Source organism: Bufo gargarizans, chromosome 5 (assembly GCF_014858855.1).
Source record: "Bufo gargarizans isolate SCDJY-AF-19 chromosome 5, ASM1485885v1, whole genome shotgun sequence".
NCBI lineage: Eukaryota > Metazoa > Chordata > Amphibia > Anura > Bufonidae > Bufo > Bufo gargarizans.
Genome location: NC_058084.1, coordinates 455,224,730 through 455,245,511, shown reverse-complemented (window position 1 = coordinate 455,245,511; position 20,782 = coordinate 455,224,730). Strand labels below are relative to the sequence as shown.

The 20,782-nt window shown below is 45.6% G+C and overlaps 1 protein-coding gene across 1 annotated transcript in view; it reads left to right on the top strand.

Moving 5' to 3' along the window:
* The first annotated feature begins 4,225 nt into the window (after nucleotides 1-4,225).
* The window catches only part of ITGA8 (integrin subunit alpha 8), a 149,721-nt gene continuing 133,164 nt past the window's right edge, over nucleotides 4,226-20,782 (top strand). The window contains exons 1-2 of the mRNA XM_044292919.1: nucleotides 4,226-4,525; nucleotides 5,688-5,818. Of these exons, the coding sequence (XP_044148854.1) occupies nucleotides 4,356-4,525; nucleotides 5,688-5,818 (301 nt within the window). The 5' untranslated portion in view covers nucleotides 4,226-4,355. The remainder of the gene's footprint in view (nucleotides 4,526-5,687; nucleotides 5,819-20,782) is intronic.

Genomic DNA, 20,782 nt, shown 5'->3' with positions numbered 1-20,782 from the left:
TCTGACGTCTTGAATGTGATCCCAGACCAGACTCCATGGATGTGCCCAACAAAACTTCCAAAGACGACGGTAAACGCCATCTCAAGGATCTGGAGCGCTGGCTTCTCCCGGAATCCCTAGAGTGGCGACGCGACTGGCGCCTGCGAGAACATCGAGGACCCCTCTGTCTGGCTCTCCCAGACGAGGATGATGGAGAGCGACGACGGCGCCTGTGTGACATAGCGGAAGGGGGTTGGGAAGGGCCTGATGGTCCAGAATGTATAGGGACAATGGGCCAGCATCCACATATATATCAGGGGGGGCTGTCAAAGGCACAGGAGTAACATAAGGCTGAGGGGGACCTTTCTCATTAATGGGGGGGATAAGTGGTTGAGTGGGTGTGGGAGGCTGCTCAGAGGCCGAGGATGAGCTGGCCTGGGCACCCATGTTTGTAACTAATGAGCGCTCCAGGGCGCAGGAGGCAGATGGAGCGGGAAAACAAGGAGCAGGAGGAAGGGGCGGGGCCTGTTGTAACTCCTGCACCGTTCACCTGATTTGGATGTAAATACCCTCAAATTAAAGCTGACAGTCTGCAGGTAAAGCACATCTTGTTCGTTTCATTTCAAATCCATTGTGGTGGTGTATAGAGCCAAACATGTTAGAATTGTGTCAACGTCCCAATATTTATGGACCTGACTGTAGATAGATAATAGATAGATATGAGATAGATAGATAAATATATGATAGGCAGATAGATATTAGATAGATAGATAGATATTAGATAGATAGATAGATATTAGATAGATAGATAGATATTAGATGGATAGATAGACAGATGATAGATAGATATGAGATAGATAGATAGATAGATAGATATGAGATAGATAGATAAATATATGATAGATAGATATTAGATAGATAGATAGATATGAGATAGATAGATAGATAGATAGATAGATAGATAGTATAAGTTAGATAATTAGAGGTTGGAAGGATGCCAAGGCCATATCAACACTAATAAGGCTACATTCACAGGACCGTATGTGTTTTGCAGTCCGCAAATCACTGATCCGCAAAAAATATGGATGACGTCCTTTTGGCATCCGTATTGCACCCGGGTTTTTTTTCTGATCTATTGTAACAATGCCTATCCATGTCCACAAAACGGACAAGAATAGGACATGTTCTATATTTTTTGTTGGGCTACAGAACGGACATACGGATGCGGACAGCACACAGTGTGCTGTCTGCATTTTTTGTGGACTTATTAAAATGAATGGGTCCACATCCTATTCCCCAAAAAAAAACGGAACGGGTTTTTCAGCTTTCCACAGTCTCTAAAATGAACATAAATTTCCATGGCTGTTTACCTTCCTCGTTGCTACTGTCCAGTTTGTTGTCTGTGCAAGTGTCAGTCATTACTGTAGCACTGGCATTATATTCATAAACAAGGTAGTACAGGATAATCAGTGCCTCCTGGCTCTATAATGCCTCCTAAAGCAGCTCTGATACTTTTCAGATTTGTGACATCAGCTACTCTCAGTACATAATGCGGTACAGCAGCGGGGCAGTCACTGGGACTAGCCCCATGTCCCGTCATGGACGCAGCAGATGTTACATTGTAACTTATGATCCTAGTTTTCATTTGGTGTTTGTCGCAATACAGAAAACAATGTTATGAATGGAATGTGAATATGAAGCAGGCGGCACATGAAGGTCGGGAATAAACTTTTTTCCGGCAGAGGATCTCAATACCAGAAAAAAAAAATTCCATTTAGTCCTCATGCATTCTGAATGGAAAGAGATCCGTTCAGGACGCATCAGGACGTCTTCCGTTCCGGCAGCATTCCGTTTTGTGACCGGACACAATACCGCTGCAAGCTGTGGTTTTGTTTCTGTTCATAAAAATGGAAAAAAATAGATCCATCACTGAAAACAATGGAAGCCTGAAAAACCGGATCCATCACCCATTGACTTTCAATGTATTTATTGATGGATCTGTTTATTTCCGTTTTGATTTCACACAACCGCATCCTAACGGAATGGGTGCATCATGATGTGCAAAATCAAAACGGATCCATTTAATTCCGGTATTGAGATCCTCTGCCGGATCTCAATACCGGAATTAACAACGTAAGTATGAAAGCAGTCTAACTTGTCTGATGTCACATGGTGCGGTATACCACATAACCGCCGGACTACAATGTAACTTGTCTGATGTCACATGGTGCGGTATACCACATAATTGCCGCACTACAATGTAACTTGTCTGATGTCACATGGTGCGGTATACCACATAACCGCCGGACTACAATGTAACTTGTCTGATGTCACATGGTGCGGTATACCACATAACCGCCGGACTACAATGTAACTTGTCTGATGTCACATGGTGCGGTATACCACATAACCGCCGGACTACAATGTAACTTGTCTGATGTCACATGGTGCGGTATACCACATAACCGCCGGACTACAATGTAACTTGTCTGATGTCACATGGTGCGGTATACCACATAACCGCCGGACTACAATGTAACTTGTCTGATGTCACATGGTGCGGTATACCACATAACCACCGGACTACAATGTAACTTGTCTGATGTCACATGGTGCGGTATACCACATAACCACCGGACTACAATGTAACTTGTCTGATGTCACATGGTGCGGTATACCACATAACCGCCGGACTACAATGTAACTTGTCTGATGTCACATGGTACGGTATACCACATAACCACCGCACCACAATGTAACTTGTCTGATGTCACATGGTGCGGTATACCACATAACCACCGGACTACAATGTAACTTGTCTGATGTCACATGGTGCGGTATACCACATAACCGCCGGACTACAATGTAACTTGTCTGATGTCACATGGTGCGGTATACCACATAATTGCCGCACTACAATGTAACTTGTCTGATGTCACATGGTGCGGTATACCACATAACCACCGCACTACAATGTAACTTGTCTGATGTCACATGGTGCGGTATACCACATAACCACCGGACTACAATGTAACTTGTCTGATGTCACATGGTGCGGTATACCACATAACCGCCGGACTACAATGTAACTTGTCTGATGTCACATGGTGCGGTATACCACATAACCGCCGGACTACAATGTAACTTGTCTGATGTCACATGGTGCGGTATACCACATAACCACCGCACTACAATGTAACTTGTCTGATCTAAGATGTCATCATTAGTCTATAGTGTAACTTATGTCACTGGTGTAGAATAAGATGCATTAGGAATATTACAATGTAACTTAATCAGACAGTTTGACAAATAAGATATAATGTAACATTGGAGTAGACTGTAACCTATCTAGCTACAGGGTTTATAATAAGATGCAATCACTGGATCGTTGAAATTTCCTTTGGGATCAATTCTTATGTTATGTAACATTGTACAGGATCATTGGACTACAGTGCGACCTGTGTGATCTTACCAGGTGCAGAATAAGATGCAACCACTGGACTTCAATTGTCAGAGGTAACATGGTGTAAAGTCAATGGACTACAGTTATCTGATGTACAGAACATGTCCTGACTACAATGTATCCTCCCTCGGTGCAGACTCCTGACTACAATGTATCCTTGCTGGGTGCAGAGTCCCGGCTACAATGTATCATTGCTGGGTGCAGAGTCCTGACTACAATGTATCCTTGCTGGGTGCAGAGTCCTGACTACAATGTATCCTTGCTGGGTGCAGAGTCCTGACTACAATGTATCATTGCTCGGTGCAGAGTCCTGACTACAATGTATCATTGCTCGGTGCAGAGTCCTGACTACAATGTATCATTGCTGGGTGCAGAGTCCTGGCTACAATGTATCCTTGCTGGGTGCAGAGTCCTGACTACAATGTATCCTTGCTGGGTGCAGAGTCCTGACTACAATGTATCATTGCTGGGTGCAGAGTCCTGACTACAATGTATCATTGCTGGGTGCAGAGTCCTGACTACAATGTATCATTGCTCGGTGCAGAGTCCTGACTACAATGTATCCTTGCTCGGTGCAGAGTCCTGACTACAATGTATCATTGCTCGGTGCAGAGTCCTGACTACAATGTATCCTCCCTCGGTGCAGAGTCCTGACTACAATGTATCCTTGCTGGGTGCAGAGTCCTGACTACAATGTATCCTTGCTGGGTGCAGATGTAACTTCCCTCATCTCTCGGTTATGCCCCGCGCCGGTCCCTCTCCCCCCAGGACCCCCTCTCTGCTCCTGATGGGACCTCCCCCTCCTCTCCCGCTTTCCTGAGGGGGGTGCAGTCCAGCAGTCAGTGCTCCGGCTGCTCAGGGCTCAGTCCTACCTTCCTCCATCAGTGCTCGGCTCAGGACCTCTGGATACACGATGCTACATGAGTGGAGCCTGCCCCTGCTGCAGCTGCTGCTGCTCTTCTTGCTTTGCCCCCCTGCACCCCTTGCCTTTAACCTGGACGTAGACAAGGTCACAGTGTACAGTGGACCCCAGAACAGCTACTTTGGATACTCTGTGGACTTCTACATCCCGGACTCCAGAACGTAAGTCCTGCACAGACTGGGGGTCCGGGGGGTGGATGTGGCAGAGCCTCCTGTGCCAGTCTGATGTCCCTCTGAGGGCCTGGCACTGGTGACCAGTCAGTGCCCCATGACCTCAACCAGTATCTTGTTCTTTTGATATAGGGGTGTGTGGGGGGGATAGAGGGGACTTCAGGTTCCCAAAGTACTGAGGAAGTCATTAACCCCTGGCATGCCTAGGTTAAGTGACAATTAATAGGAGGCTCCCCCCTCTCCATGTGAAGTGAGGGGACATTGTGCAGGCTCAGATAATTGTGGTGGCTTCTGGTGGACCTTGTCAGGGACCTGGGGATGACCCCCTGGAACTTCTAGAGTCCAGAGGATGGAGATGTGCTCCTGTGTGTTCATGTCAGCTGGATAGAGAGGGTTAATACTGTCATATACACATTACATGTGCTGGTAGTAACAGGTATTAGAGTATCCATTGTAGGAGGTGATAAAATGTATCTAGATAGATAGATTAGAAATAAATAGATAGATAATAGAGATAGATAGATAGATATGAGATCGATGGATACATAGATGTGAGATAGATAATAGATAGAAGATAGATATTAGATAGATAGATATTAGATAGATGGATATGAGATAGATAGATAAATATATATATAATAGATAGATAGGAGATAGATATGAGATAAATAATAGATAGATAATAGATAGATAGATAGATAGATAATAGATAGATAGATGATAGATATGAGATAAATAATAGATAGATATGAGATAGATAGATAAATATATATATAATAGATAGATAGGAGATAGATATGAGATAAATAATAGATAGATAATAGATAGATAGATGATAGATATGAGATAAATAATAGATAAGATAAGATGAAAGTTGGTAGAAGCTCCGTCTCTCCGGTACTACCCGGCCCTCTATTGCAGCCCATACAGGAGAAGATGCAATAGACAGTAATTGTACAGGTAACATGATGCATTGTGTGCTGTTCGCAGGGGGCTGGATTGCGTCTCGGTTGGGTCTCATTCTCCTGCTGTTGGAGGTGGTGGGCGGCAGTGTTCTCTGTCGGTGGACTCCTGTCGTCAGGATGCTCAGCAGTAATATTCTGTATTCTGTCTCCTGTACTGATATTCTCTCCCTTATGGCCCACTCTTCCAGAACCAGCGTATTGATTGGAGCCCCCAAAGCCAACACCAGCCAGCCGGAGATAGTGGAAGGAGGAGCGGTGTACTACTGCCCATTCCCAAGTGCGGGGACTGGATGTAAGAGGATTCCCTTTGACAACACCAGTGAGTATCACTATACCATATGGGGGTCAGACACCTTCCAGGGATGACGTGACCATGTGACGCCCATTCTCAGGCCACCTCTTGGTGTTTTATGGGTGTTTGTATCAGGGTGTCGTGCAATGGCAGCCTGTGTGGGTGTGATACGCTGCGTGCTACTGTGCGAATAATTCACTTCTCGCTCTTTACTGAGACATTGTTGATGACAGTACTGTTCCTGTTGTCAAAGATGTGTCTCTGCACAGTCTCACACTGGCAGCGCTGCCTGGACCGTGTCACCGTGTGTAGCGAACCCCCCCCCCCCCAACTGGTAACGTCCATTTGTCAATTTATTTATACATTTCTATTAGGAATAACAGAGGGTCAGCACAGCGAAGAATTCGATGATAGGTCCATTTTTAAATGCGGTCATTACAGATTAGGAACAAAAAGTTTCCCTTTCTGAAAACAGCGCCTCTTGTTTTTATGGGCTGCGTCTGGTACTGCAGTACTTGATTCAAGCCATTGAGGCCGAGCTGCAATACCAGGCATAGCGTATGGACAAGAGTGGCGCTGTTTCTGGTTATTTAAAAGGCGGCTTTTCTCATTCCACCCCTTTAAGAAAGGCTTTGTCATTTGTACAGTATTGTACTAGTAGTAGTAATAGTGTGCAATGTCTGATGCCAGATTGTAATAGCAATACCACCATGAAAATGTCGTAAGACAGTAGCTTTTTTAAAGAGCACCCGTCCCCTCTCCTGACATGTCTGGTTTAGTAACTACTGGCATTCTCCATGTAAGAACAATTCTGGAGCATCTGTTATTAAGACTCTATCATATCATGTTCCTCTGTTACTCCTGCTAGAAGTTATGAATGAATTGCTATCAGTTTGCATTGAGGGTACAGCTGGGTGTTACCAGTTGGGAGCGTGTCCCTGCACAGCCTGACACTGATAGCACTGATTGGATAATGTCAGACTGTGCAGGGACCCCCCCCCCCCCCCCCCAACTGATAACACCTATCTGGACCTGCATTACAGACTGCTGGCAAACTTCTAGTAGGAATAATAGAGGACCTGTACAACATAGTCATTTGAATAGAGGCTCCAAAATTGTTATTACATGAGGAATGCAAGTAGTTACTAAACCAGACATGTCAGGAGAGCAGCCAGCAACTCTTTAAAGCAGCTACTGTCTCATGACATTGGGACTTCAAAGTAGTTTCATAAATCAAATTTAAATTAATCACCAAATTGATCAAAATTAAATAAATCACCATAAATCTAATTTAGATTTTGATCTGCACTGGTGGGTGTTAGCGTGTGCATATAATGTCATCAGATTCAAAGCTTTAGAAAACAAAAATCCATAATATATCTTTATAGGGATTGGCGCTAAAAAAAATTCCCTGCTCCCCTTCATATACGGTAGTTATAGGACTAAATGGTAAAATTTATGCAACTACCACTAGGGGGAGCTTTACACAAATTCTACAGCTTTCATTGAATTCAGTAGTTGAGGTATAAATCTGTATGACAGGAGCGCTCCCTAGTGGTGGCTGCAGACAAAAATAATTTTATATTTAAAGGGCTCAATGTCTCTATGGTGGGCATGTTTTCTTTTTTTAAACAATACCTACTGATCACCTCACTGATCCTCCACTCCTGTCATTGACTGAGGGCGTCATTTAATGTGTGATGAGAGGGACTAGGCAGGGGACCTGGGAAGCATAGAAATGGGAGTGTAGGGGGATCAGTGACTTAAAGGGGTTGTCCAACCCTTTATAAGTGATGGCCTATCCAGGACTCAGGTCTGACACCCCACACACCCATCGATCAACCGTTCGCCATCCATTTTGCAGTGGACGGAGCTGGTTACTGCGGAGTTGCTCCCATTGATGTGAAGGAAGGCAGCACTGCAGTAACCAGCTCTGTCCACTAAGCGTTCCAGCGCCGGAGCTGCTGCAAACAGCTGATCGTGGGGATGGGGGATGTCGGACCCTCCCTCGTTAGAGGGTAAAGGATTAGAAACCCCTTTAAGTATTGTTTGTTTTGATTTTTTTTTACCCATTCTGTCTTTTGAAAAAGTTAAATATAAGCATTATTCAACCCCTTTAATTCTTTAGTGGTGGGTGGCAGAGGGAGTTTCTAATTTGCCTTCCCCCGAGGCGGGGGGGGGTACCACCTTGTACTTCCCCGATGGCAGCCCTGCTAGCGTGTAATGTTCACACTTGAAGTTTTTCCTAACGAGTAAGATGTTGCCAAAGGCGGAATGTCTGGTTAAAGTTAATTCATGAACACTGTTAGCCTTTGAGCTTCATTTTTGGCTATTGTTTGGGGGGGGAGAGGAGTAGCCCCCACATTTGCAGGTTTTGATATGTTTTATGCTGTATATGAATTGCGCAGATTTAGACAGTGTGCTCTGGGCACATCACTGAGGACCTTTGATGGGTACGGCTTCCACGAGCTCGTGTAATTTTAGCCTGTTATTGTTTTCTCGTGCCTCTGACGGTGGTAACGACTTCCACATGGTAATTATAGACCAGCAAGGCATTGTTTCCTATTGTCAGGGTGACATGCTTGTAGCTGCATGCCTTTACAGTGTTTATTGCAGGATGGTTGTTCTCCGTTGATTTCTTCCTGGCGTCTGAGTTTGGTCGGAACATGCTTCTTCTTTCCTCAGCAACCTAAAATCCACCCGAGGCTTACTGCTCAATATCAATGGCTTGAAATGTGTGATTGGGTTGAACTTCCATTACACTTGGATACTGAACGTTTGACCATCTGTACAGTGTGGAGATTCAAGGGATGAAATTCCTTCTGTGTCTCTATGGTCTCCAATCATCACTGCTCCATTTCCATTCTTCGTGTCTGCTTCACTCATTAGCTTATTGGTCGGGTTCCACACTTAGATTTGGCCCATACCGTAGTTAGGCTCTTCTTTCAGGACCCTGTCCTAATAGTCCAAATGAAGAACATCTACTAAGACCTCGAGGACCTAACACATTTGTGCAATACATGGACAAACTATACAATTCAATGACAAGTGACAATGCCGCGTTTCTCCTGTGGAGGCACTGCAGGCTAATTCAACACTTACTGCCAGGTTCTCCCACTGATTACAGCTAATCACTGGTGGTACCAGAGACAAGATATTTTATTATCAGGTTTTTATTAGTAGCTGTAAGGAAATACCATGGTCAACGTCCAGAGCCACAGCTAGAAAAAACTCAGAAACTGCTACCAGTCTTGCTTAACCACTCTGGTTGATAGGAAGCTAAGGTTACCCCTAGGTGCTTTACCAAAGCCTGAAGCAAGGCCGGATGGTCCTGGCTGCTAGGGACCCAGGTTACATCTGCGGAGTAAGGTAGCAGAAAGCTGGTGTAAGCTTGCTAGAGGCAGGCCTACCAGAATGACTGGGATGAAAAGAGTAGTAGACAAGCCAGGGTCAGAACCAGGAGAGATGGATAGGACTGAAACAGCAGACAAGGGGTTAATCCAGAAAGTAGCCATGGTTAGAATATCAGGAGAATCCCTAAAAGCCAGATCAGCAGACAAGGGGTTAATCCGGAAAACAAGCCATGGTTTTAACAAGCAGGTCTAAAGTTCAGCTACAAAGGACACAGGTACAAACAGAGCCGGGACACCTACATGCAATTACCAGCAGCCGTCCATGACTGAGAGGCAAACCTAAATACTTCGGGTAGCTCTAGGATTAGCCACTGATCCAGGAACCTGACTGGCTTGGCTTTCAGCTTCAGGGCATGACTGGTCAGCATGACAGCCCTCCAAGCACAGACACGGACCGAAGTTTGTCTGGGTAAGCTCCTGACAGTAGTGCCTTTCTAGAAAAAAATAGAAGTGGTCCCTAGTGGACAACCTGTTTATTTGCATAATGAGCTTCCCGCTGAGGAGCTATAATCCGGCCCCTGAGGAGCAGCCACCTTTTCTTTTAGGGCTGCACCTAGGCACAGGTCTCAAGGCACCAGATGTAAATTTGCAGCTTTATTGGCAGCCTCTCCCTGTACATACAGACACGACGCTATAGGAGTCGCAGATCAGTCTCACGATCTGGTCCATCTGGTCCCTGAGGGGCCCAAAGATTTCTCTGTCACAAAAAAAACATACCAATATTATTACTAACACATGTTCAGTGGCGGCCCTATTATAGTTTTTGCTGTGAGGCATGTGAGCTTTAAGTTATGCCTCTGTCTATGCACTCTGCAACTTATAACAACCTGACTCCCTACAAAATATCCTTTTATATAGGACTTGATGTTGTCAGGGACTTTCATGAAGACTGAATCTTTCCTGCAGCCTTGGTAATGGTAATTCTGGTTGTTTGAAGTTATCCCCTATTAGATTGGCGGGGTAACTACCACTGGGACACCCACCGATTACAAGAATGGTGGCCCCGTACCAGCTGCACCCCCCCCCCCGAAATGAATGGAATGGCTGGTCAGGCATGCATATGACTGCCCCATTCATTTCTATGGGAATTCCAGAGATAGGTGAGCGCTATCTCCAAAACTACAATAGAAATTAATGGGGGGCTCCAGGGTGTACAGGGCCCCCATTCTCATGATTGGTGAGGGTCCAAGCGGTATGACCCCTACTGATCTATATGACCCTCAGGATAGGGAACAAGTTTAAACAACCGAAATATCCCTTTACTGCTCTACCTGGGTATTGACATGTCTGACTGTAGAAACCCTGTGATGGGGCCATACACACTTTACGTGGTTTGCGTTTTATATGGTGGAGTTCATAAAAAGATATATTAGAGCCATAGTAATAAATGACCTTGGAAACGAACACTTCTGACATAAAACATATAAATTTGTAATGAGGCGTATTACTTTATGGGCAGCTTTCCAGAACTCTCTTGGCATTGTGCTGACTTTGTGCTGGATTTATGTCCATAGGATTGGAAAGTAAACGATGGATGCTGGACGGTCCAGTCAGGATCTGAATGTTGCCGGGTCCGTCCCTGTCATGTCCTGTGCCCTGCACCTTGCAAGTGCGGGGTAAATGTCTGGCGTTGCTTGTCCGCTTACTTTGTTTGCACGCAGTGAAGCTGGGGCAGGATCTCTTGTCTTATTTTAAAAGTAGATCCCCTTCCCAGGACCTAAAGATATTGAATGACTGGAAATGGTCCAGTTGTATTTTAATGGCCGGCATGTAATAAGGCAGCGCCCGCTACAGGAGATAACCGCTGATTGCTGGGTGGTAGAGAAGCTGGACCACGGCTGACCACTGTGGTGGCTTCTCTTCGTGAGAAAACCCCTTTAGTGGGATTTCTTTATCTTTATCCTTTACCTGGACCACCTACTGCCCCCTGTTGTCATAGCAGGGCAGTGATGTGTCATCCATGCCACGTGACTGGCGGCAGCAGTGACATCACTGCTTATGTGCCTGCAATGATAACAGTGCTGGCCGGGTAAAATGGTGCTGATTTTAAAGGGGTTCTCCGGGCTACAGATATTGATGACCTATCGTAATTGGGTCCGACACCCGGCACCCCCAGCGATCAGCTGTTTTGGGCAGCAGTGGCGCTGTGCATGCTGTACTGTGTATGGTCTAGTGGCCGTTCTGGGGTACTGCAGCTCAGCTTCCGTTCAAGTGAAGAGCATTCTGCTTCCACGCTTTACACCGTATAGTTTCCGGATCTGCGGCTGCCTGAAATAGCTTATTGGTAGGGGTACCGAGTGTTGGATCCCCACTGATCTGATCAGGGGCATGACTATAATTAATAGGGCCCCAGAGCGAAATAAGATGGGGCCCCTCCACCTAGTGTAAGATAATTACAACAGCAGCGTAAGAAGCAATATTAATTATAATAGCACCATATATCTGATAATATAATAGAAGATTATAGCAAAAAGCCGCCATATTGTTCTTGCACCTGATTGCCCCCCCACCCCCCAACCTGCTATGGCTATAGTTACACCCATGGATCTGATATTGATGGCCTAGCCTAAGAACAGGTTACTATCTGTAGCTCGGACAACCTCGCTGTTACTAAGGCAAAATAAGACTAAGTCCTGGCAACCAGATGGGCGAGAAACAGCGGAACGGCCCGGTGCTCGCTGCTTCCATAGCTCCCATTGCAGTGCATGGGAGCTGCGGAACCATGGTGGCACCGGAAGCTATGCAGTTTCCCTAAGGCCTCTTGCACACAAACGTTTTTTTTTTCCTTTTACATTCCATCTTTTGTGTTCCGTATACGGACCCATTGATTTCAATGGATCCGCAAAAAAACGGAAGGTACTCCGTATGCCTTCCGTTTCCGTATTTCCGTTCAAAGATAGAACATGTCCTATTATTGTCCGCATAACGGACAAGGATAGGACTTTCCTATCAGGGGCCAGCTGTTCCGTTCCGCAAAAAAAATGAATGCACATGGACGTCATCCGTATTTTTTGCAGATCCGTTTTTTGCGGACCGCAAAATACTAAAAAAGCCATACGGTCGTGTGCAAGAGGCCTAAGAGCTCATGCTCATGCTCACGGCCCGCTCGCGGCCCGCAAACAGTGTGTCTGCAGCATGCGGCCACATCACGGATGGGGACCCATTCACTTCAAATCCTGAAGGTCCGGTGCGGAATGGAGGCGCTGAAGCACTAATAGAACATGTTGTGGTGCGGACGGATCAAGTAAAATGGGTCTGGATCCATCTGCGAATCTGCACTGATGTTGCCCGTGCATTGGGGACCGCAAGTTACGGGGCCCTAACGCTGTTTCCGTAGCTCCGATCCACTGCAAGGGGAGCTATTGAAGCTACAAGTTGTTTCCCGGCCACCCGGTGGTCGAGACTTAGTCACATTGAAATGTGACAATCCCTTTAACTAGCTAGATTGCATTTTTTAGGCATTTAGAACCTGCCGATACGTATTTTTAGGGAAAGCCTGTGGACAGGGGATAACTTCAAAACTTGGCACAAACCATTTAAAACTTATGTAAAAAGTTGCAAAACTAAACAGTAACTCATCCGGCACATCACATCCCTATATTCCGCCTCCGCACTTAGGATTTATAAACCGGTATGTTGGCTATTTTCAGAATTGTTCCGACAGCCTAAGATAATAAAAAAGAACAAGCAAAGTGAAGAAGATCTTCCCCGGGTGGTGCTTTTGCTTTCACTCTTTTGGAGCTGATGAAGCGTTTTACAAGATGTCTCTCTTCTCCGCCTCGTCTTCATTAGGATGTCGTAAAGAAAGATCACAGGGTCATCCCAGACCTCCTATCCTGTGACTGCAGGAAGGGTCTATTCCCAGCTCCGGCAGTCACTCTAACTTAAAGGGGTTGTCCGCTTTTCCCGTATTGACGACCTATCCTTACAATGGTGTTCTCTTCGGCTCGGCTTGTTCGCATTGGCTCCTAAACATAAGCAGAAGCCCACCACAAGAAAGTCAATGCATTTGATTTTCTATTCAACTGCAGTGATTATAATGAGAAACCGCTTTACATGCACTGATGGGAATATACCTCAATAAGGTGAAAAAATACTCAGGTATCAAACTGGCGCCTCGCTTTTTGGATTTTTGTCAATACGTTTTTATGGTTGGGTCAATAGTGGAATTGCTGTGCTAATATTTCCCACCATAACTCACACTCCTTTCTCGTCTTAGGGTGGAAGATGGGTATAGAGACCTCCAGTAGTCAATAACAGGAGGAATAACAGAGGAACGACAAGGCAGGCTTACGGGAAAAGATGGCTTAGATTGATGATTTGAAATCAGACTTGTCAGGAGAGGCGACAGGTCTTCTCTAACCTTGTAAACCGTCCTCATGTATAATGTTTTGCTACCGCAATATGTTGGGATTTGCCGGTGGACGTCACTGACGTCTGAAGCCACTAACACATAATCTCTCTCAACAGTACAGGGGAGATCAAAAGCTAACAGGAAGCTGGGGTAGATGCCTCCAGTCCATTTCTTTTAAATCCACCTACACGTGTTTCTGATTTTTTTTTAAATGCAAAAATAGTTTTTTACGGAGCCGCTCCTCAGCCTGGACGCATCTGTTCGCATAGTTTACGAGATAACATCAGCCTTCTGCAGGATGTGCTTTCAAGAAGGAGAACAAAAAGGAGTAAAAAAAATACAAATAAAAATTTGCCGTAGGATCTGAAGTGTATAAGTGGAGAAACACAAGATGACCTCAGTTCTACGTGAGCCAATGCGTAATCCGTCTTGCGAGGAGTGAGAAATGCTTTCTCCTCCGCACCGGGCTGAAGAAGGCAGAGAGGATCCGAAAGGAACGATGGATGGGAGAGAAGAAGCCAAATCTATAGACTAAGACATAAGACCCCGAGATAAAGGCCTGGACTCCTGGATATTGTCAGAGCCGCCATCCAAGCGCCATGTATGAGCACGTCAAGATTTCGCTTTGTAATAGCTTAATTGTGTCTGTACAAAGGCCAAAGTGAAGGATTCTGCATCTAGACTTCATGCAAAGAGGTGTCTTACAAGGAAAGAGAACCATCTCGCTAGCGCCACCTTATGGAAGGAGCTCAAAATCCAACCTTTTGACTTATAGGGAGACACTTCCACAAGGTGGCGCTAGTGAGATGGTTCTCTTTTCTTGGGAGATACCTCTTTGCATATGGTTTTCCCATGGAGCATCTCCAATAAGTCTCCATACCATGGATCACTTTCAGTGAGTCCCCATACAGGATTGGTCTCTTTAAAGGCTATGGAGACCTTCGGTCCAATATTTTTATGACTGCAGTTTACTCATTTTGGGATAATTTGGGTAAAATACATTTTCTGCAGTTTTTGAGATACAGGGGTTAAAAAAAATCTGTCTGTTTGCAGAGTATTACTTCAGAATCCCATCAGCTGACAGCTCATGTGAAGCCTCTGACCTCATATTCACTCAGTCATTAAACTCTTATCAAACTGATGAGATCATGGCTTAAATGAGTGTTTATGAGGTCAGGGGATCAGAGATAAGGCTACACATGACCCGTCAGATGACAGGATTTGGAAGTGATACTCTGCAAATAGGCAGAATTTTTTAACGCGGTCTCAAAAACTGCTGAAAACTTTTGCTGAAAATGTTTAATGCCACGACTGTGCCAAGATGGGGCATGTCCCTTCTTGGCTCGGTGTGTGGACAGATGCCGCTTGAATGTACGGCTTGTGTCCGCTCGCAGTTTAGTCGCGAGCAGGTACCGGCATCCAAAGTGAACAACCGCAAAGGTTTTTGGCGTAGTACACATGGTGGAATTTGATGGCGTCAAAATCTGCATTGTGAGCCGTACCCTTTGGCTTTAAACCTCTGGCTGTAATGAATGCTGTCATTCACTGACAGCCAGCACGGATCTTTAATAAGGCGGCAAAATGAAGCCCTGTATTATAAAGTATCTAATAAAGCTGCCCAGCCTTTCATTGTACAGGGATTTGTCTGTAATATGATAGGATTGGAGTAAACTTTGGCCACTTAGTTTTAATACAAAACAATCTATTGTTTCACTGACAGCAAGCAGAGATCTTGAAAGTGGTGCATGGCTCCTTTAAATTTGAGAAAGTATGGTTTCTGCTCGTATCTGGCACGATCGTGGCAAATGCAATTACCTTACAGTCGTGCTGCGAGCACCTCATTAGCATTTTCTACAAAACGACTGATAGGGTTGCTACAAGACGGGGGCCATTGCACTCAGCATGATCAACCCTACCAGGCAGTATGGTTTACCGGGGTTGATCCTGCTTATATATGCCTTTAAACCCTTTCTGACCAGCAAGAGGGGCTATATATAGGGCATGGGGCCCTGCAGCGTCCTTCTCCCTGCATCCCACATTACACCTACGATCTGTCCTGAATTTAGTAAACCATCAGTTATTCCTCTTAGCAGTGGTTTATTCAGTTGCAGAAACATCCTTTATTACATCGGGACATGTTAGGACACAGCCGCCACGGAAGCCACACAACAATTAGATTTCGATAATCGGTCAGCAACACGTGGCTTCCAGGCGGCTCTCGCGTTACTCAGAAAAACAGGTCTGCCTTACACCGAAAACAGCGCCACTCTTGTTCACAGGCTGTGTGTGGTATTGCAGCACTGCCCTATCCAAATAAATGGAGCTGAAATACCCGACACAACCATTAGACACAAGTGGCGCCATTTCTGGAAAAAGCATCCATATTTTCTAATACTATGCAACCCCTGTAAAGAGGACCTCTCCTGACATGTCTGATTTAGTAACTACTTGCATTCCTCATGTAATAAAAATTCTGGAGCATCTATTCTTATGACTCTATGTTATGCCATTCCTCTATTATTCCTGCTAGAAGTTAGGAATGAATTTCCAGCAGTCTGCAGTTGGGTGTTACTAGTCGGGGATGTGTCCCTGCACAGTCTGACACTGGCAGCACTGATTGGTTAGTGTCAGGCTGTCCAGTGACACCCCCCCCCCAACTGGTATCACTCAGCTGGACCTTTATTGTAGACTGCTGGCAATTCATTCATGACTTCTAATAGGAATACTAGAGGGACAGCGCAACATAACGTTATAAGATTAGATGCCCCAGAATTGTTATTTTTCTCTGGGATTGGCAGATTCCCAAGTTTGCCCTTTCAGACCCCTGGAAAAGCCATATTTTAACCCCTGCGGTAGATGCAGCGCCGATCATATGGGTCATTACCCAGCTTTCCCAGAAACAGATAGAAAGCAGCAACTGAAGTAATTTTGAATGGTTTATAGGGAACTGCTTTGGCAGGTAGGAGAACATCTGTGTAAAATACAACCGGTGTGGCCCTCAGCAGTTGGGGCGCACATGTTCCAGATGTATAAGGTGGGCCTCCGCTGAGGTAGATCCTACGAGCGGCTCACAGGGATAATGCAGTGAACTGGCAGGAGATACGGTGAATTCTTTCTTTGTAGGAATATTTCTGCAATGTCTATGGAATTGGCAGCGAACATCAGCAAAATCAGTCCCAGGGCAGGAGCTGACGTCTGGGGCCCCAGGCAGGACCTGGATCCTGTCTGGAGTTAGCATGCGAGTGACACAGCCGCCACATCCGGCTTAGAAACCTTGTAAAAGGGGTGTCAGAGGTCCATCTGTGCAGAGTCCTTCACACCTATGTACTGCAATATGCCATCAATGTCCCAGATGGGACAACCCCTTTAAGGCCCTATACATGGGCCGACTAGAACCTTCACAGACATGGGTCGACTAAGTTTGTTCCATCAGAAGAGATTACATGTGGCAATCACCTCCTCTGTATGGGGAAGAGCAATCACTGCTGCGATCATTTGTTCCCATACAGATTCACTGGTTCTGGGCAGCAGATCCCTGTTCACACAGGACAATCTCCTGCCCAGAAACACTGGTTTTGGTGCCACATCAACAATGCTGATGAACGAGAGTTTAGTGGTACCCAATTATATACTCCCAATCCTGCCCGGTCCCCTTAGTGCCCCCTTCTCATACCCGCTTAGTGCCCCTCAGACAGCAATAATGCACTCTCAGTACCCCTGACATAGTATGGGGGCCCTTCACGCAGTATGATGTGCCTAAGTGGCACCACACAATAGAATGTCCCCCAAGTGCCCCCCTCACAGTAGAAGGTTCCCATAACTGCCCCATATAGTGTGATGCCCACACAAAGTATTAAGCCCCCTTAAGTACCCCCATACAGAGTGATGCCCAGTAAGTGCCCCTCACACAGTATGATGCCCCTATAAGTACCGCACATACAGTATGAGGCCCCCTTACATGCCACTAAACAACCTGATGTCCACAAAGGGCCCCACACACAGTATGATGCCCCCATAAGTGCCCCTACAGAGTTGATTCCCAAATGGGCGACCGCCATACAGCATAAGGTCCCCTTAAGTGCCCCCACAGTATGATGCCCCATAAATGCCTCCATGTAGTATAAGGCGCCATTAAGTGCCCCCATACAGACTGATGTCCCCTTTAATCCCCCCCATGCAATATGATGCCCCCATACAGAGTGATTAACCCTTAGGTGCCCCCCTCGTACAGTATGATTCCCCCATGGGTGCCCACACATTACAATATGAGACCCTCTTAAGAGTGATGCCTCCTTATTTTCTACAAATTGAGTACTCACCGGCCATCCCAGGACCGCGGGACAAAAATCAAAATTCAGGACTGTCCTGCTGGATCTGGGACGGTGGGGAGGAAATACTTCACACAGGGCGATTATCAGGAATGAGTACTCCTAGGAATACCCGATAACTGCTCCGACCATGGGAACTTGTAGAAGGGCCCAAATCATAGGGTTCTGCTTTGACACCGCTGCAGCCAACGACAAACCCCTTTCATCATGTGACCAACTGACATGATGCAAGGAGGCCAGGTCACCACTGCGGCCAGGCACTGGCTGCAGCAGCGTCAAAGCAGACGTTGACAGCGGGGGACCCAAGTGATGCGACGGCCAGGCAGCAAAGGAGCTGGGATCCAATGGCAGGGGGCCATGGGGAGTGTGTGTGTGTGCGGGGGGTCTGTCCAAACTGCAGGATCAGACGACACACTGCGATGTTGCTTCATTTTTAATTTTAGACGCATCGGATCAGACATAACTATACAAATCCTTTAAATTTGAGCTTACACGTTGCGATAGGATACATACAGTTTGCATAATATCCTCGTTACACCCAGCGGTGGTGTACACCAGACGTCCCCACATCCAGCCAGATGTGCACGTGTGCTCTCCGCCTTACGTCAGTGGGATATATATAGAAGCCTTGTTATGAAGTTACTTTAATGGATGGCCCATCTCCAGCCTGCACGTCTCCGCAGTACATCGCGCCCTCCAAATATCTGTTATAGCCGATAACTTGTGATACTGGATCAGATAGAAAGCTCAGGCCATCCGGGCTATTAGGGAATTCTAAATATATAGGGGGGGGGGGGGGTCCTCTGTTCAGGAGTGAAGAGCAGTTACAAAGAGCGTCTCTGTTTCTGGAGGACCTGTCCTGTCCTGCCTTACACAGGCAATCCATTGACATACATAGACACAGAGCAATGCTTCATCTCCCCTGTGGTGGCGCTATGCTCAGGGTAGGTGATAAGTGTGTGACCGCCAATGATAACGAGAATGGGTCCTATGTCCCCTGTTTGAAAGTTGTGATGGTCACGCTGCCGATCCTTTCATTCGCTAAGGGGCTGATGGAGATAGCCGAGCACTGTACACGTGGGACTTGTGGAAGCCGTATCGGTTCTTTTTTTAAATAGATACAATTTTTAATAACTGGAGGAAAGAAGTGAATTAAAGTTAACTTTTATTAGCTTACATGTTGACCTATCTACTGTATAGTTTTGTGGCAAAGGATTTACTGTAACTTGTGTTTTCCAGCTCTTTTTATGCTTAGGAGTCCAGTGGGCGGTCCTGTTAGTGATTGACAGCTTTCTGTATGTGCATAGTCATACAGGGAAGACTCAGTCATTGATCAGGACCGCCCACTGGACTCTTCAGCATAGAATGAGCTGGAAAATGCAAGTTATACTGAATCATTTCCACCAAAACTGGGTATCAATCTGTTTAGCTTCTCCTGGTCTTTACTGTATACAGATCAGACACTGTGTTGAACTCGACAGGTTCCCTTTAAGTTCCAAAATTCTGTACTGATTTTTTTAATGAGACTTTATAGGCAGGTGAGGCTTTATTTTTTCTCACAAGAGCTTCAAATCTCCTACATAGACTCTAATTTAAATAGCAAAATAATGGCTGGCAGCCTCCACTAGAGGGAGCTCCAGAGCTTGGCGCATACTGTGTTAGGCTGTCGATGCTAGGTCAATGCCTAGTCTTTTTGAAGACTTTTGATTGATTTTAAAATGGAATGATAGCTGCACAAGATTGTATACAACTCAGTTTACTGCTTAAGGCTTGTTTCACATTTGCTTTGAACAGATCCGGGGTGTGAACAACCTGCCGGATCCGTCACTGCCGGACATTACCAGAATTCTGTCCGGCTCCATGAAATATAATGGGGACCGGCAAAGATCCAGCCGTTACCTGGCAAAGAGAATCAACCAGACAAAAATTGCTACGCAAATGTGAAACCGTCATTCACATCCTCTTTTGTTTTCATTGTTATCATTTCCCTTTGCTGTAAAAGTTGGAAATTTTCGATGCCCCTCGTGATAGCCAGACTGATAGACAGGGGTGCACCTCGCCTTTATGCTGCCTGAGGCGAAACCTGAAACAGCCCCCCCCCCCCTCACTAATGCCAATTTCTTAACCTAGCCCCTTCCCTTCAGCCCCTACCTGATCGCCTCACCTGGCCTCATTGGTGGCGCACCCCTGCTGATACATTGTAGCAAACCAGTATTATAGATTTGTGCAGCTGCTGCTGATGTCTTCTTGAGCTCGCAGACCTTACAAATGTATCCACTTCTCAGCTGCTTTGTATAGATGACTGTTCTCATTCACTGACAGCAAACAAATATTTTGAAAATGGTGGGGAATTGAAAGACGAAGTATATCAGAAAGTTGTAGAACTTTTTATTTATTTATTTTTAATAGTGCGTTTTTTAAAATTAAATTTAGTTTTCTGTATACAGTGATTTTGTTTCATTTACATAAAACCAGATAAGCCCCTTTAAGAACTTAGTGGGGGAAACGTTCTTCAGTATTATCCACGGTCAGACGGTTTGTTCTGCTCCTGGTCAGCTGATCTGCTAATAATTATTTTGCTGTGAACAGTCTTTTATCAGAATTCAGGCCGTCTGAGCCAAGTTTGCCCTTACATGTAGCAGAGTTTATATAACGTCTCTGTGTCGCGTATCCTGATCTCTTTCATCAGCCGCCAGATGATGTCTCTGTTATGGCCTGCACCTCTGCGTCGTGGTAAACAGTCGGACCTTTCGGGCAGAGGTGCATTAATCCTTTTTGCTGATTTCTGCGAAAGTCTATTTTTAAACTCTAGAAAACTTACTTTACTTTGAGGTTTGGGAATATGTAAAGGGACTGTCTCACCTCGAACAATGGTGACATATGGCTATGTGCAGGT